The 17,756-nt window shown below is 47.1% G+C and overlaps 1 protein-coding gene across 4 annotated transcripts in view; it reads left to right on the top strand.

Annotated features, from left to right (window-relative positions):
* Positions 1-419: 419 nt before the first annotated feature.
* The window catches only part of efna2a (ephrin-A2a), a 74,726-nt gene continuing 57,389 nt past the window's right edge, over positions 420-17,756 (top strand). For all 4 annotated transcript variants that reach the window (XR_011311432.1, XM_069710694.1, XM_069710695.1 and 1 more), the window contains exon 1: positions 420-1,580. Coding sequence is in view for 3 of the 4 variants with exons in the window: in XM_069710694.1 (XP_069566795.1) it covers positions 1,438-1,580 (143 nt within the window). In the remaining variant the exon portion in view is untranslated. The remainder of the gene's footprint in view (positions 1,581-17,756) is intronic.

The raw sequence follows: 17,756 nt of genomic DNA, 5'->3' as shown, positions 1-17,756 counted from the left end.
CCGCGTGTCCAGATGCGATGCAAGTAAACAGCCTTTCAGTCAGTCAAGACCGGTCGTTATGGTGAATAATAACAAGGTGGACTTATAAGTCTGTCCTTCTGGAAGACGACCGCAGAACTGCATCATCTTTATTTCATCGAGTGTATTAATAACACCGCGGAGCCGTACAACTTTCTGTGATAAAGTGTTTGAACTGAACTGAGGCTTTCCTCTCATCCCCGCTTGCGTATTGCCAGGGCGCAGTGAGTCAGCCAGCCAGCCAGCCCCGAGTCCCCAGAGGGAGCGCGGCACGGCACGGCACGGCACCGCACGGCTATACAGACCCCGCCCTCGCGGAAAGAAAAAGCGAGCGCGAGATGGAGAGAGAGAGAGAGAGAGAGAGAAGCGGGTGAGGAGGGGGGGGTGAGGAGGGGGGAGTTACTTACACCGAATCAGGGTGCCGGTGAGTGATGTTGCCGCCGTAGGTGGACGTTTGCGTGGAAGCATGTTGGAATTAAAGCTGTGATCATCGACGGGCTCCCTGGGTGCGTCGGACGCGCGTGACGCACAGAAAAGTGAAAGGTGCGCGGCGAACCGGAGTCGCACTGGATTGGAGCCAGTGGCAGCGGAGGGATCACCAAGTTGAGATGCTGTCAGAGCCCGCGGTTCTGTATGTACGAAGGATGCTCCCGTCTCGCGGTTCTTCTTGTTGTTGTTGTTGTTGTTGTTGTTGCTGCTATTGTTGTGGTGCGATAACTTTGGACAGAAAATAAGGAAAAGGAGCGCGTCCGTCTGCGTGGGATGTATTCCGTTGATCTGCAGTGAGAGGAAGGACCCGAGCGGACGCAGTTTTAGGCTGTGAAGAGATTTGCGCTGAGGAAGGAGCGGAACAAAGCGTGCGCCAGGCTCAGTACAAAATCCGGGTAAACAAATATGACGGCCGATTCTGCCGCTGCCTCGCGTCCGCTGATGAACACCGATATCGCCGACAGAATTACGAACCTCGGATGAATTCTGGAGTGTAATTAATTCGATTTTTTTTTTTTTTTTTTTTTTCCCGGGGAGAAAGACGGGATCGAGTCCAGGTGGCGCATCTGTCTCTCCGGCTGCGCGTAATGGGAGAAAAGTTTCGGACCTTGCAGAGGAGACGCACTCGCAGCATCCCGCCGACGCGTCCGTAAAATACCATGTGAATTCTGCTCTCTTGCCTGCGACCCCGCGAAGTTTTTGACGGCGAATTTCAAAACGAATCGGCATGACTTGAAACACCCCTGGGCTAATCGGAACTCTCATCAAGCCAGTTAACGATCCGTGAACCGCCGACCCCATTTGTCCAAAGACGCGCAGACGGGGACATTGATGATCTAGAGAGGATTTCTGCAGCGGCAGCGGTGACAGCCTGATCCCACTTAGAACGAAAGACTCCCCTTCCTCCTCCTCCCCCCTCTCCCCCCTTGGATGTCTGTGATGTTGTGCCAGCTCGGGCAGAGGTGTGTGATGGAGGTGGTGGTGCTGACCATCCTGTCCTGGGTGTCCGTGTGGGCAGAGGAGAAGATCATATTTGACAGACACGCTGTTTACTGGAACAGCTCCAACCCCAAGTGAGTTTTTTTGTTTGTTGTTGTTTTTGTTTTTGTAGGAGTTCAGCCTGAAGGTGTGTGTGTCTGTTTGAAACATTGTTTATCCAGACTACCTGCCTGCCATGTACACTGTATGCCTCTCGGAATAATTAGAAACACCACCAGGATGCGGCTGAACCTCGAAATGTGGAAGGAGCTCCACAGATCTGTGTTTTGACATGCAGTCAAACCACATCAGTCCTATTAACATTTTATCCACCTTTCTTGCTGTTTCAGTGGTGTTTTGGCTGAAAACTGCAATATTGATGTTTTTACAATGAGCAAGCGAGGCACACACACACACACACACACACACACACACGCACGCACACACACACACACACACACACACACACCGTGGTTAATGGGAGTGTACATACATATGTGCATGCACACTGGGTATTTTATTCTGTGGCCGATGGAGCTCCTTTTGTCTTAAACAATGAGGGCATCCTGCCTCCTCATCAATGTCTGGAGATTTACTCTCTCTCTCTCAAACACACACACACACACACACACACACACACGCACACACACACACACACACACACAAAGCCTTTACCTTTTCTTTCAGCTGGTTTCTGGGTCTTGTGCCAGTTAACACAAGCGCACGTTATTTCTCTTGTCAATTCAAGCACTGCAAAAACCACATTCATTCATAAATAAACAAACAAACACACACGCGCGCAAGGCTGCACACAAATGCACGGCCATTAACGCGCACACACAAAAAAACAACACACAAACGGTTGTCTTTGGCCTGGCCTCTTTCATTGACATGGGGCAGAGCACGCTGGGTCCGTCTGTCTAATAGTTTGTGACAACCTGGCCAGCCTTCTTTCTCCCTCTTCCTCTCTCTCCTCTCCTTTTTTTTTTTTAAATTTATTTATTTATTTTTTTGCCTCCTTCTCTCTCCCAGGTAGATAAATAAACAGTGAAAGTGCTCCTTCTCACTCGCTCACGGCTGAATTAGTCCAAACTAAAGGCCCTGTCTCTCTCCGCATCAAACACACACACACACACGCACACACACACACACACACAGAGAGAGAGAGAGAGAGAGCGAGAGAGGGAGAGCTAACAGGCCTGTCTCTGACTGCATCACTGTTCCACAGAAGGCTTCTCAAATATTTAACAGGCAAGGGGGAACATTTTCTCCCTTTCTCGATGTCTCCTTCTCTCTCTCCGTCTTTCTTTTTCGTCTGCCTGTGCTCCATCTTCCTCACCGCACACACACACACACACACACACACACACACACACACACACACACATACACACACACACACTTACACACACGCACATACACTTACACAAACGCCTCCACATTGCACACGTCACAGGGCAAATTGAAGCTGTATGGACGCTTGCTGGGGGCGCTGTTATTCCGTCAGGGTCGTACGGAGAAGTTGAAGCAAAAAAAAAAAAAAAAAAAAAAAGGGGGGGGGGGGATGGTGGGAGGACATCAAAAATGCATTGCTGCTCTAGCAACGAATCTAGGCTGCTGAGGTTGGTTCCCCCCCCCCTCTCGTTAGGCCCCGGTGCCGTCGCCGCTCGCGACCTCTCCTGCATACGCCCGGGTCCGTCCCGCTCGCGCCCCGGGACGGGCCACCCAACGGCACTCAATCCTCAGCTTTAACCCAAAGACACATTTCTTCGTAGGACTTTTGAGATTGGAAGCGAATTTTAAATCGCATCTCCAAAAGAGACGAGGGTACAGATTCCTCCCGAAGTCGTCACAGCTCACGTAAAATGGACGGGAGAATGCTGCTGTTTAAGTTTTTGTTTAGTTAAAGCGGTGCCGCGGTACGACCACAAAGAACCTCCCAATATTTGCGAACCTACGGATACGAAATAATCGAGGCGATCGAAAATGATTCTTAAAAAAAAAAAATTCCAGCGCTTGCCCTTGGTCAAATTCACATCATGCGCCAATATAGAAACATCAAATAACTCCTTTTATTAAAAAAAAAAAAAAAATCTTACAAAAAGTATGGGCACATAAAAATTGCAGCAATATTGAATTAAAGTCTTGAGAAGTTAAAGTGTTCATTCTGCAGAAAAACGGCAGCCGCCTCCAGATGCGCCGTATTATAATGTATGGAAGTCCCAGATTAGCATGTACCCCCCCCCGCCCCCCAACTCCTGATTGGATTATCTGATCGCGCGCCAGTGAGAAACCAGGAAGTGATCGGATGAAAGCGCGGGAATCGGTCAAATCTGCCACGAAGACGTGTGCCGTCATCGAGCTCCTCCTTCAAGGTCATCCGAACGGCAGCGATCGTCTCGAGGCAGTGAAATGACAACAAACAAGCTGGGAAAACAAACAGCTGCGCGTCCTAATTGATCACACATCATCAAGCACCGAGCTCGTATTTATTTTTATTTTTATTTATTTTATTTTTTTTATTGCTCTTCTTCTCGTGTTCGTCCAAAAAAAAAAAAAGTTTGCATCCCGCCCAAAAAAAAAAAGAAAAACGCTCGAGGAGGATTTGGCTTGACGATCACTCGCGCTTTTTTGTTTTTGTTGTTGTTGTTGTTGTTGCGCGGCGTTTTAACTTTCGGTGTTTTCAAAGCCGGCGTTTGACCTGCCGAAGTTCGCGAGCGCGCGGCCGTGGCGTCTCATCTCTTGAACGGTTGCAAAGTCGCGTCGCCTCGACTTTAAAATCATCTATTACTCGCTTTGTTGTTGTTGTTGTTTTTTGGTTCGCGGACCACGACTGTCCGCTCTCGGCGTCCGTTTCAAAGCTGCGGCGGCTGCTTTTTGCCAACGAGTTTTACAAAAAACAAAAATAAAACAAACATCCGATGCATTACATATTGCTCGGCATCTAATAACGGACCATCTGAGGTTTCGCGACCGGCTGCTGATCGTGGAGCGGTTAGTAAGTAAACAGCCGGATGTTCCCGTTAAGGAGTTGGCGGAGACCAAAAAAAAACAACAACAACAAATGAGAGGAGCTCATGTTGGACTTGCGTCACCGGGCGGCAGGACGCCCACCGTCACCGGGAAAACGGCGGTGCGGGGGTGGGGTGGGGTGGGGGGGGGAGGGGTATTGGCATTTCTGTATTGAACAGGATTGTTTTTAATCTTAGCGTTACGCAGAATACAAACAAACAAACAAACAAAACAACAACAAAAAAAACACTGATCTTTCCCAGAACTACCTTGAATCAAAGTTGTCTTTTTGTCAATTTATTATATAATAAATAATATATTGTAACATTTTTTTAATTTTTTTTTTGCCATTTGGGGGCGAACTCTTTGAGACTGGATATTTCCTTTGTCGTAATAGACGACGCCGTCGCCGCACGCATCTCCCCCGGTACCGCCGATGTTTTTTTGTTTTTTTTGTCACTTCCAACTCGCTCTCGTCTACTCGCCTCTCTTGTTTTACTTCGGACTCGCCCGCTCTCGCTTTTCCCTTCTAGAGCTTCTCGGGAGATTCATCGTCACCCGCACCGACGCCTTTTAAATTGTTTTCGCCTGCTAATGAGTGAATTTGCGCTGCCGGGGACGTCGGCCCGGGTGCGTTTGCGATCGCCCTGATCTCGACCGACGAGACCAACCCGGGGAAGTCGAGGTAAATAACAGACGAGTCGAACAAATGTCCCTGCTAGAGAGAGAGAGAGAAAGAGAGAGAGAGAGGAGGCGCGCTACAAATTGGCCGAACCCCTTTTATATTCCACAGCTCCGACTCTCAGCAGGCCTATCTCTTTCAAGGTCTTGCTGGATAATAGAAAATGTATGAGATAATCCGATTCAAACGGCTCCGGCCACTTTTGGTCACGGCGGGGGGGCCGGGGGGGGGCGGCGGCCTCCTCTCGCGCACACACTCGGAGCGTTGTCCAACCCTTCCCGTCGTGATGAGATACGTGGTGCTGCACACTGACAAAGTACCGTAACGCGCATTATCACAACAATACTGCGACATTAGAAACAGGATCTGGAAATCTCCCAGTCCCACATAAAGGGATTTATGCCACATGCAGGAAGGAATATATGAGAAGCAGACACGCGCACATGCACACGCGCGCCACACACACACACACACACACACACACACACACACACACACACACACACACACACACACACACACACACACACACACACACACACACACACACACACACATACATATATGCACTTACACACACCAGTGGCAGCTAGATTTAGGTCACAAACACACACACACACACACACACAATCACAATCACATGCAACCAGAATGGCTATCCATTGAATATAAGGTTAGACAGCCCCCGTTTTTCTATTTACTCGTGGTCGTACACACACACACACACACACACACACACACACACACACACACACACACACACACACACACACACACACACACACACACACACACACTCACACTCACACTGTCACTCACTCAGTGGAGGCTAGATATGGGACGCGCATGCACATCCTCATATGCACACACAACCAAATTGGCTTTCCATTCAGTGGAAACCCATCCCTTTTTCCCCTCTCGCACACGCACACGCACACGCACAAACACACAAACACAAACACACACACACACACACACACACACACACACACACACACACACACACACACACACACACACACACACACACACACACACACACACACACACACACTGAGCCCCCACTCTGGCTCCCAGGCCCACATTATAAAGCTTGCAGGTGATGGGGCTTTGTTCACCCCGAGCAGCTAATGTGCTCAGAGCAATGGGCTCTCCTCCACACACACACACACACACACACACACACACACACACACACACACACACACACACACACACACACACACACACACACACACACACACACACACACACACACACACACACACACACACACACACACACACACACTGGCTCAATGGTCCAGAAGGAGCACCTTATCTAATCCCATGGTTTATCCTTCAAAAGACTTTCTTTCCCTTTTCTTCTTTGTTCCTTCCACTCTCCTCGCTCTTCATCTCGGTGTCTTTGAGGAACTCCGTGTCAGTGAGAAGCGCTGATGGTGGACGACACACTCATTCTATAGGACAGAATCTATCTGCTTGGAGAGAGAGAGACACACACGCACATGCACACACACACACACACACACACACGCACACGCACACGCACACACACACGTGCACCCACACAGCCTTTGAGGAAGAAGTGTCTGATGCGGCGAGCACTCGCACATACAGTGTGCCGCACGGAGAGCTTCAGAAGGCATGCACGAGTACATGCACAAAAGCAACACCCTGTCCAGGCTCACACACTCGGCACGCTGCAGGTCCTTGCACACACACAAACACGCACACACACACACACACACACTGTCTTTCTGTTGTGTCCCCTGTGGTGCCCAGCGATATGTGTAGTTACTAGCACTTCCTCAGCTGTACCACACACATACAGGCGCACGCACACGCGCACTTAAGATTTGCATCCAATTTACATGTAGACTTGTCGTCACCCCCGCTCAGTTACTGACAGTTCCTCAGACTCAAACCTGCCCTTGGGTTAAATCCATCTTCCTCTGCCGCCACCACCACCCACTCCACCTCTCTTTCTCTCCATCTTCCTTCCTTTCTTCCTCCCTCCCTGTCTTTGTGTCTTCCCTATCAAGCTCTCATCTTCCACTCTCATCTCGTCTCCTCTCTCTTGTATCACGACTCCCCCCCCCCCTCCCCTCCTTCGCACCCCCCCCCCCCCCATCTCCACTGTCGCCCGGTTGGGATGTGGCTTGCATGTCCCCCCCCCCCCCCCCCCCGTCCGTCCGGAACCCTGCGCCGTCCACACCGCCTCGGGCAACCTTCTTTCTGTACATAAAGCTGCAATACATCAGGTTACATGTTCTCGCGGTGACCTACATGACATTTTTTTTTTTTTTTTTTTTAATACACGGGGCTGCGCGTGTGCGTGTGCGTGCGCGTGCGCGCCTGCTTAAAATGTCAGCACTGCTGCGGTTTGTGTTGAGTGAAACCTGTCTCGAGAGTTATCTGCGGAATCCTCTCAGCCCCAGCTTAAAAAAAAAAAAAAAAAAAAAAAAAAATGATCGAGTAATTAAAGTCAGGGCTCCTACCTCCCAGATACTTCTCCCAGCTCAGCGGGAGAGACGGCAGTTACATAACACGATCCAGTGTAGCTGATCTTAGTCATCAGCACGCCGAATCCAGTGATTGGCAGGAGGAGATCGTCTAAAACATTCAGGGGCATTCGGGAGGAACAAGCGCGTCTGCTGATGTTAAATGCAGTTAGTTTGAGAGCGAATGTGTTATTTTTTGATAACGTGGATGTTATTTTGTGTCGGTAGAGAAAACCTTTTCTGCATTTTAATGATCTCGGCCAAGAGAAAAAGAACCCGCGGCGTGGCTTTACGTCGGTCCCGAAAAGAGCACGTCGCATTTTTTTAAAGTGCAGTCGTTGCCCTCTGACCTTTTTAAGACGTCCCGCAGATAAACAGTTGTGGCACGCAGAAGAGTTTGATGATTGGCAACGCTGCTTTGATTAAAAAAAAATATATATATATTTATTTGGGTTGTGAAACAGTCCTCAGAAGCTCAATATTTCCCCGTCAGCAACTCGCAGCAAATGTAATTAATTAGTCAACAGACTGAGAATGAACAATTTTGATCAGTAATTTATGCAACAGCCAACAGTAAGACAGGCTTGCCGGCAGCCCTGTGAAGCTTAGGCACACCGAGGATAAGAGCTAAATGCTAATTTCAGCTCACTAACATGCTCCTGTTCAGATTTTTTTTTTTAGAAGGTGTAATATATTGTACAAACCGTCTCGGTTTAGTACGGCAGCAAGTCCCAAGTGAAAAGTCTTGCGTTCAAAAATGTCAAATTCAAATCACCGAATTTCGCGGGAACACGGTTTTCGCTGGACGCGACGACGTATTGTGAGAAATGTATAATTGGCTCTGGAAAGAGATGCGGCGGAGTTCACGTTTTTTTTTTTACCCTGAATCTGCATTCGGGCGTGTTACTTCAGTAAACGCACTTGCGTCGTCGTCGCATCACTGCGGCACGCTGAACGTAAAGCGGATGTCAGAACTTCATGCGAGCGGAGATATTTCAGTCGAGGCCAGAGTGGTGGAGCGGCCGACCCCCCCCCCCCCCCCTGCAGGCCGATATCGCCGTCTCTCGAGCTGCACCGCTATAAAAAAAAAAAAAAAACAGGAATTGGTTCCTGCTTCTCTAATATGAGATTTTGACACTTTTCTCTTGAAACAAAACAAAAGCAAAAAAGACCTCCGGCGTCTTTCGGCAGGCTTTCGGACGCGTCCGGAGCCGGGTTCATTGAACCGGCGCCGTCGATGTGATTAATTACGCCTGTGCTGGTCCTGCCCCGAAGGAGCCAAAGAGTCTGCTGGGAGAACGCCCCATTTGGAGGCGTCAGCTTGCGCTCTACAGGTAGTCGTTTTTATTACCAAGTTTTTTTTTTTTTTTTTTTTGCCTTTTCACAGACAAAACAATCAGCGAACCCAAAAAAAAAAAAAATAATCACGGTTTGATTATTCGTTATTGATCCGTTTGAATTTTCTCGCGCCTGAGTTTAGCGTTCCTTTCAGCCGACCGTCAGCCGGCCGAGGTCAGGTAAACCTGGAAATAATCTTTTTTTTTTTTACAAGCTTGCACTTTCTCTCACATCCCTATCGTGTGATTTAGAAAGTCTTTGGTTTTGTGTTTTACATTTTTTTTTTTTTTTTTTTAAAGCACATACATAAGAAATGCATGTGAAATGTGCTGTCTCGGCAGTGTGCCTGTTAAACCGGTTATATAACATGTACATTTTGTTAATAATGCCTCCAATTTCAGATTTTTTTTTTTCTTTCTTTTTCTTCCCCTGTCATGTTTGACGCTTCCCGTGAGCAGCTCTCCACGACGGGCCGATCTCGGCCCCGTGTGCCAATTTGCGCTTGCCAGACGTGTGTCACTTCGCGGGACAATTAGAACTGAGGATCGACGTCGGATCGAGAAATATCTCCCGCCGCTTAATTTTATTTCTTCCGTGGCGGGCGATATCTTCGCTTCGCTTTAGGATTAAGGATTTAAAAAAAAAATTTTTTTTTTATTCTTTCTGTTATTAAGATAGTGGCTTAGAATCGTAATCCTTGTCTTAGCAATGATTTCTTTTTTTCAAAATAGGTTTTCCAAACACCCCCTCCTCCCCCACACACACACACTCCCCCCAGATTGAATAAAATCAGACATCTATGAATTTTTCACAGAAAGGTGCTCTCGTTCAGTTTTCCAGTCCTGCACCGAGAGCGTCTTCGCGTGCCGGAAGATGTGACCATCATTCGATCTGCCCGTAGGAGTGTAATGATCTGTTTAGTATGTCAGCAGCATGGCGTTGAATCAGTAATGCGATATGAAATGTTTACTTAACTCCCCCCCCCCCAACGTTTGATTGTTCATGCAGAGGAGCAGGTTGAAACGAATGAGTAAGGATATTGCGCCGCGCCGCGCCGCCTGCCGCCGCTTCTGTTGCTGTACCTTCCGCTAATGAGGTTTGTTGACGATAATGACTGTGGCGGTGATGGTGATGGTGATGATGGTGATGATGATGTAAGTGCTCCGAAACAACCTGGGGAGATCCCAGGAGTTGTTGTTGTTTTAATGAAGAGAGAGCGAAACAGTCTGAAGCGGGAGGGAGGGAGGGGAGGGGGAGGAAGTCGGCGCGCCGCGCGCGTCTTCGGGAGAGGCCGACAGACGGGATGAAAGAACGAAAGCATGAATAAAAGAGGACAAAACGGAGAGAGACGGCAGCCCCGGAATATGAAAGATGCCGAGGCTGCACCTCGATACGTTGCCAACAATTTTGGCATTGTCATTCCTGCTCCATCCTTGTTAGCGCTCCCCTCTAATACTCCTCGGGTCCCGGCCGGTTGTGCCGATTGTTAGCCGACTGAAAGAACCGGACTCTTTCAGTTCGGTCTGATGGGACTCCCTCTCTGCAATGTCTTCCCGCAGTCGAGTCGGGAGGCTGATAATAACAAAATACTCGACTGTCTGGCTACGCCTCAGACCGGCCACGAGGGATGGAAAAAAAGACCCAAAAAAAAAAAAAAATGCAGGAGGGAAATACAGAGATCTGCTTGAAGGATTAGGGACACTCTGAGCATGAATATGAAGAAGGACAAAAAGTTGGCTGTATAACAAAGACGAGGCCACTTCTTTTTTTTTCTTTTTTTTTTACAAAGAAGAAGCAAGACGAGAGTTGGCGGCGGAGGTAAAGGAGTGAAAGCGAAAGAAGGGTAGATGCAGAAGAAAGACAAATCAGGTGGAAAAAAAAGGGAAAGTGGTGGAAATCCGTGGCTGCGAGAAAGACGGGGGTTGGGAAAGATTACTTCCGGAAGTGTGAGTCGGGCAAACGTGCGGCGAGCGTCTGCTGGAGAGACGGCGGCCGCGAGCGCACGGTCGGACGGTCTCAGCGGGCGATCGTCGACGGGGGACCCGTACTAGAGAGGAAACGCCGGCCTTTAGCACCCAATGTTAAAAAATGCCCCTCTGCGGGGGCCCGCAGCTTTTAGGATGCGAGAGTTGGCATTTAAAATAGATACCAAAAAAAAAAAAAAATAAAAAGATGTTGGCTTTCTGTTTTCCACTTGGCATCGCTTCAGGCGAGACTCGACTGTAAGAGCTGACCCCGACCACTTTCACCCCGATGATCGTCTTTCTTTCTTCTTTTTTTTTACAACGTCGCCACCGACTTCGGCCTTAAAACGTTTCGGGTCCGAGTATTTGTGAACAAACTGGGGGGGGGGGTTATCCTCTCCTCGTCCGATACCGTCTGCGCGAGCTGCGAACGCGTTGGAGCGGTAAACGAAAACCGGGTTTTTCATCCTCGTCCAAAAAATATATATATATATATATATATATACCCGGTAGATTTTCAAACAGTAGGAGTGGAAAGTCAAGGCAAAAGAAGAAAGGAGTGAATCATTTGCATTGTAATCCGTCAGACAAGGCAACAGAGAAATCATCTAATTCCCAGCCAGCGACGGAGGCCCCCCCCCTCCCTCACGCTACCTTGGTTCCATCCAGAACGGGGGGGTATTATAAACAAACCCCTCATTTTACTCTGTGCTAATGGGGCATAATAAGGCAACAAAAAAACAACAACAACAACAACAGATGTTGCCGCCGAGGCCGCTAACCGTCTCAGCCCTCCCCGATTCCCCACGTACGACTCTCCGAGTGGAGGCCTTCTCCTTCGTTTTTTTTTTTTTTTTTCATTTTCTCTCAGATGCAAATATTCCTCCAGACCTGCAGAATAATCCTCACCCCGGGTCTAATCCCGAGCTAATTCCAAAGCGAGACTCTCGAGGGCCTGTTTACTAGAGAAATCAACCGTTAATCTGATGCGCCCGCAGACAGGGAGGAGGAGGAGGAAGAGGAGCGGATGACGATATCGATCGCGCCGACGATGACGAAGCACGAGCGATGATGATGATGATGAACATACGGGCGAGGGTGACGGCGGGAGGGGGGGGGGGGGGGGACGTTCGCGCCCGAACGTCCGTCCATCGTTGTTCGAATCCGGGCTGGAGAATGCGTCTTCCGCCTCGCGGCTCAGACGCCGTAAACACATAAATTACAACTCCACAGCGCGCGCATTACAGATTCGGGACAGGCCCATCCGTTCCCCGCGATGCAGCTGTAATAGTTCATCGGCCGTTATCGAGGACGCTGACAAGTCTCGGGGACAAAAGGCCTTTTCGCGAAGGTTGTTTTTGGCCGTCTGCATTTTAAAACCAGCAGGCTGAAGGGAAGATCTCCAAAACCGTGTAGGAGCAACTGTGTTTTTTTTTTATTTAATTTAATTTTTTTTAGAGCTTTCCTTCTTCACCTGAATTGTACTCGGTTATTGCAGCTGCCTGTTTATTTCCCCCTGTGGATTCATTTTAAATGCTCTTTGATGAATTTCTGCTTTTAGAACTTAAGTTTTTTGAACCAGCTAGTTTTCTCCTCATCAGTACGTTCTACACATGGATCCTGCTATAAAAAAAAACCAAAAAAAACCCCCCACAACTTCTGAATCCCAACTACTGTGTGATTTTTTTTTTTTTTTTTTGTGCACATGAAATCGGCGTCGATCGTGGCGACGGTGCTAATGATGTTTATGAAGATGACGAGGATAATGAAAACAGCGGGGGAACATAATGGTAGTGATTACAATTTTGATGAAGAAAATTAGGGTGATGACAGCGGCGATGATGGTTACGACGATGGCCATGGCTAATGTTTTCATTTGATGCTGATTATATTAATGTTGATGATGATGATGATGATGATGATGTAATGGAGGCCGTTGTGACGAGGAGACGAGAGGAAAAAGTAGGGCAAGAAATTGGACTTTGTCTCAAGAAGAGATGCTAAACAACATAAACGGTTAACACTACAATAATGATTATTATGATATGCAATGCGTCGCACTGCATAGAAAATATGTCTTTTAATGAAATATTCATTTGTCGCAAATCGTCGGCGATGCAACAATATTTGAGCAAAGGTTCATGGGATTTGTTTTGGGTTTTTTTTTGTGAGGTTTCCTCATTATATTGATGGTGCATATTGATTGTATGTATTTCTATTTTATGTGTTGTTGTTTTTATGGGTTGTGCAGCAGAATCTGCCATTAATTCAAATGATAAAATTAGATATGTAAAAATGACCGTGGCATGACGATGTTCTATGTTGTAAGCTGCGTCGAGAATTATCACACGGATTCCGGTAGAGACGATATCGGTGTCGTAGTGACGACGATGATGATGAGGAGAGTGGATGTGAAAATTCTCAAAGTGATTATCACGGTTGTTGTTCGTAACTCCTAATTACAGTAATGATGCAGACGTTAATGGCAGCAGAGATATCGGCGATGATAATGACTGCACTTGTGTGATGAAGATGCTGACGATGATCCTGACGATGCCAAAGATTACATTTTCATAATTTCGTAGTGATTGCACGAGGATTCCCAAAGATAATGAGGATGATGATGATGATGGCGGACGGTTGTGCAGTAAAGCAATTAAAACGATGATGATTTTAATGCTGATTGGCTTGATATTAACGACCCATTAATATTACGCATAATGCTGTATCCGTCCAAATGATCTCATGATGGCGTGATGATGCTGAGATGAAGAAGAACGGAGACGACGATGATAATTTCAAAAATGATTCATCATGCCATCGTAGCATTGATGGTAGTGACACTCATGATAATGCTATTAGAGCATCGGTAAAGATAAGATTCATGCTAAAATGAATAGATACATTAATAATGATCATAGCGATTTCTCTGTGTGATGCGGCGATAAGCAAAATGTAGGTGAACATTTTTGTAAATAACATGCTTGTACTTGTAGTAATGATGATGATGATATTGATTATCATAGTGACTGCACTGTTATGAGATTTTGACAAGGATGATGATGATGATGATGATGCTCATTAAAGATCATCACGATTGTGCTGGTGTGAGAACAATGATGATAAACGTGGCGATGAGGTGGACTCAAGGTGAAAATGATGCAAGGTGATGATCATAAAATGATGATGATGATGATGATGATAGCGATTGCTCTGTCATATTGTAATAACGGTAAGGATGATGACGCTGATGCTAAATAACAGTTGCGGTGATGGCACTGGTACACTGACGATGATGATGGTGCTGGTGGTGTAGATGTGAATAGATAATTGGATTGGATGAGGATGACGGTGATGGCAGTGACGCTGACGATCACAGCTACTGCATGTTGTTAACTCTGATGATGATGATGATGCTGACACAGATATTGCTTACTGTAACACTTGAGTCCACTGGAGGAAGATTTCAAAGAGGATAATGATGATGAGCTGAGTGGGAAAAGGTGAAATTGTGGGCACGATGAAGAGTATTGACGATCATAGTAAACAACTGGGTGTGATGATGATGAGGATGAGGATGAGGAGATCGAGGTGAAAATGATGACGTGATCATCGGTACACGACGACGACGTTGGTGATGCTCATGATGAACATAATGATGAGAACTGCAGTTGTGAAGAGGAGGAGGAGGAAGAGGAGGAAGAGGAGGAGGAGGAGGAAAGAGGGAAAAAGAAATCCTGATTTCGTTGCCGTGTCGATGATTACACTGATACAATGATATTGATGATCCATCGTGATTGCACTACCGTTGTAATTATGACGACGAGGGCTAAGCTGTTGACACGTAGAAGATTGATGACACTGATCCTAACGGGGAGGACGTTGATATCATGACGGCAGTGATTGTGCCCGAACGGTGAATTTGATGATGCCGTCGGGAGAAAGTATGATTAGTCGTGTTTTTTTTTGAAGACCCTCACCATGAAGATAAAAGGACGGTGATGATTCACCACCTCCGGTGCTGCTCGCTCTTTTCCAGTTGCCCGATTTTAAGATCCGGCGGCCCCCTCCACCTCCTCGACTCCCCCGAGGAGGTCCGTGAGGAGAGCCTCGGAGCGCTCCATCGAGATTTCTTCTCCTCTCGCCTTCTGTTACCACTCCGTGGAAAATGAAGAAGGACAGAGGACATGCGAGAACATGATCAGGTTTTTTTTGGTTTTTTTTTTCTTTGCTTCAAGTGGAAATAGAAAATGAGGAGATTCTCATTCGCTGATGAGATTTCTTCATTCGCTGAGGTGTCACCTCTAACTCGCTCACCGAGCCGCGCAGCGGTGTTATGTCACAAATGAGGGGGAGATTGCTCATTTAGTCTTTTGTGTCCACCCTTTTTCTTTTTCTTTTTTTTCATATTTTGGGCATATGTATGTGTGTGTACCAGCCTGCCAACTCTCTCTCTGTGTGTGTGTGTGTGTATGTATCTCTGCCCATTTTATGTGGGTGTTCAGGTGTGGCTCAGGGATGTGTATGAGTGTTGGCTTCAGTAAAAAAAAAAAAAAAAAAAAAAAGAAAAGATCCTTACACCGGTTTTGAAGAGCCTAATCAAAGGCTGGCAAATTTCGCTCGCCTCTTGTGTAGTTCTGAGGCAACTGCTGGGCCCCTCTTCTCTCAGCTTCCCTCCCCCTCCCTCCCTCTCTCTCTCTTTCTCTCTCTCTCTCCCCCTTTCCCCCCTCCCCCACCTACTCTCTGATTACTGAAGGGTCTGCAGGAGGGCTCTGTTCTTCACTGAGCTTTGTGTTGACGTCCTTAAAAAAAAACACACAAAAAAACTGTTGCACTAGAAGCACGTGCTTCATTATAGCTGGTATGAGCCTCCGAAACAAGCAGAGGTTCTGCAGGAAACTGCCTGCATTTCTTATTCCCCAGACTGTGGATGCACGGACACAAGTGGGTGACATGAAGCTTTGCCGTGGCACCAATCATCCCAAAGCCTGAGGTGAAGCCAGAGACGGGGAGGAAGGAAAGGCGAGATAGTAATGGAGGTATTTATAGCTTATGCACAGTACAGTGAATTATGTTTGCCTAACAAGGAATATGGCTCTGAGGAGCTTCCTCGTTATTTTGAGATAAGGATGTGCTCTGGGATAGAGGCAGAAAAGAACCGGTCCAAATGAAATAAAGTTGTTTTATAAAGAAAGAAGAAGAAGAAAAAAAAAAAAAGATGTCAGCTGTGTATCTTAATGAGATTAGTGCCTGAAGCAATTACGAAGTGATTTGTAATGGCAATGAGCTCAAATATGTTTGAAATCAATCCAAAACTTAAAAAAAAAAAAAAAAAAAAAGAAGAAGGAGGTTAGAGGGAAGAGATAGACAAAAAAAATAAAAAAAATACATATAGCAGGATGGATGGAAAGTAGAGAAAAAAAAAAGTGAGATGAGGATGAAGAGGAGACCGTGAGAGATGGAGAAAAAGAGAGAAAATTGACAGGAGGAGTGTATGGCTGTCTCTGGGTGCGGTGAGGAGTATAGGCTGTGGCATCCGCTAGTGGTGCTGCATACTCTCTGTTTGATCAAACACACTTCAAACACCCTCGCTGACTTCCTCTCGCAGAGAGTTGGGAGACGAACGCGCGCGTGTTTTTCGCCTGCGCGTGTGCGTGTGTTTGCTGAGGAAAGCATTATTGATGTTTTGTTTATCTAAAATGGGTCAACCCTAAATAAAACAAGCACAGTGTCTACGGTGGCTGCCATGTCGACTGCTGTAAACCGCAGTTTCCTTGCGCCTCCCAAATCACTGTATAATGTTGATAAATGACCATATGTGTGTGTGTGTGTGTGTGTGTGAGAGGTTATATGCACTACTTTTCTCCATTATCACTCCCCAGCCACGCTTTTCACCTCTATTAAGTTATTTGCCATTAATCGCCTTCTATATCGCCTTCATGTCTTCATTCCGTCCATTTGCCCCCATTGTGGGTCTCCGCATTTCTGCGTCTTAAAGAGCCGTGACTCTGGAGAGCTCATTATAGCCATTAGCAGACAGGAGTCACAGTATAGTTAGGGCTCTGCTCTCCAACCGACCTTCGACTCACCCGGTTTATTTTCCCGCCCGCCGTTTCTCCTCCTACGGGTCGCCGGCTCATGTTGCATTACGCGCACACTGCGCCTTTGTGCTACGGCTTCCCATCATTTTCCCATCGTCGGAATCACTCCGACGCTGTCGTCCCGTCACGTGAAAGTTCGATTAAGAACATTGTTGAAGATTAGATTGATGACTTATTGATCAGCAAGGCGGGACGTCTGCGGGGAGTAGATTAGTCACGGGCCGGGGAGCCATGTTTGTGTGAGCCTTTAATACATGCGTGAGACCGTATATGAAGGTGTGCAACTGAATATGGTTGTGTGTGTGTGTGTGTGTGTGTGTGTGTGTGTGTGTGTGTGTGTGTGTGTGTGTGTGTGTGTGTGTGTGTGTGTGTGTGTGTGTGTGAGAGAGAGATCAGATGACGGTGTGTATATGTACTTTTGAGTTTGTGATCAGTGTGTTTTTTTTTTTATAGAAGGTGCAGTGTGTGTGTGTGTGTGTGTGTGTGTGTGTGTGTGTGTGTGTGTGTGCGCGCGCGCCCCCGTGTGTGTGTTGGGAAACAGTCAGACCGAGCATGCTCCAGAACATGACAGAAAGTGATAACTCAGCGTGGCGCTGATGGTAAGTCGGTAATCATTCTGCTTCAGCAGATCATCTCCAATGCTCTTTGATGTTCCGATTGGACTCTTTAAC

Source organism: Brachyistius frenatus, unplaced genomic scaffold (assembly GCF_029030835.1).
Source record: "Brachyistius frenatus isolate BFR_SWC_R1_liver_20210118 unplaced genomic scaffold, ASM2903083v1 Contig_93, whole genome shotgun sequence".
Taxonomy (NCBI): Eukaryota; Metazoa; Chordata; class Actinopteri; family Embiotocidae; genus Brachyistius; species Brachyistius frenatus.
The sequence above is the reverse complement of the archived record's forward strand: the minus strand, read 5'-3'. Positions and strand labels throughout refer to the sequence as shown.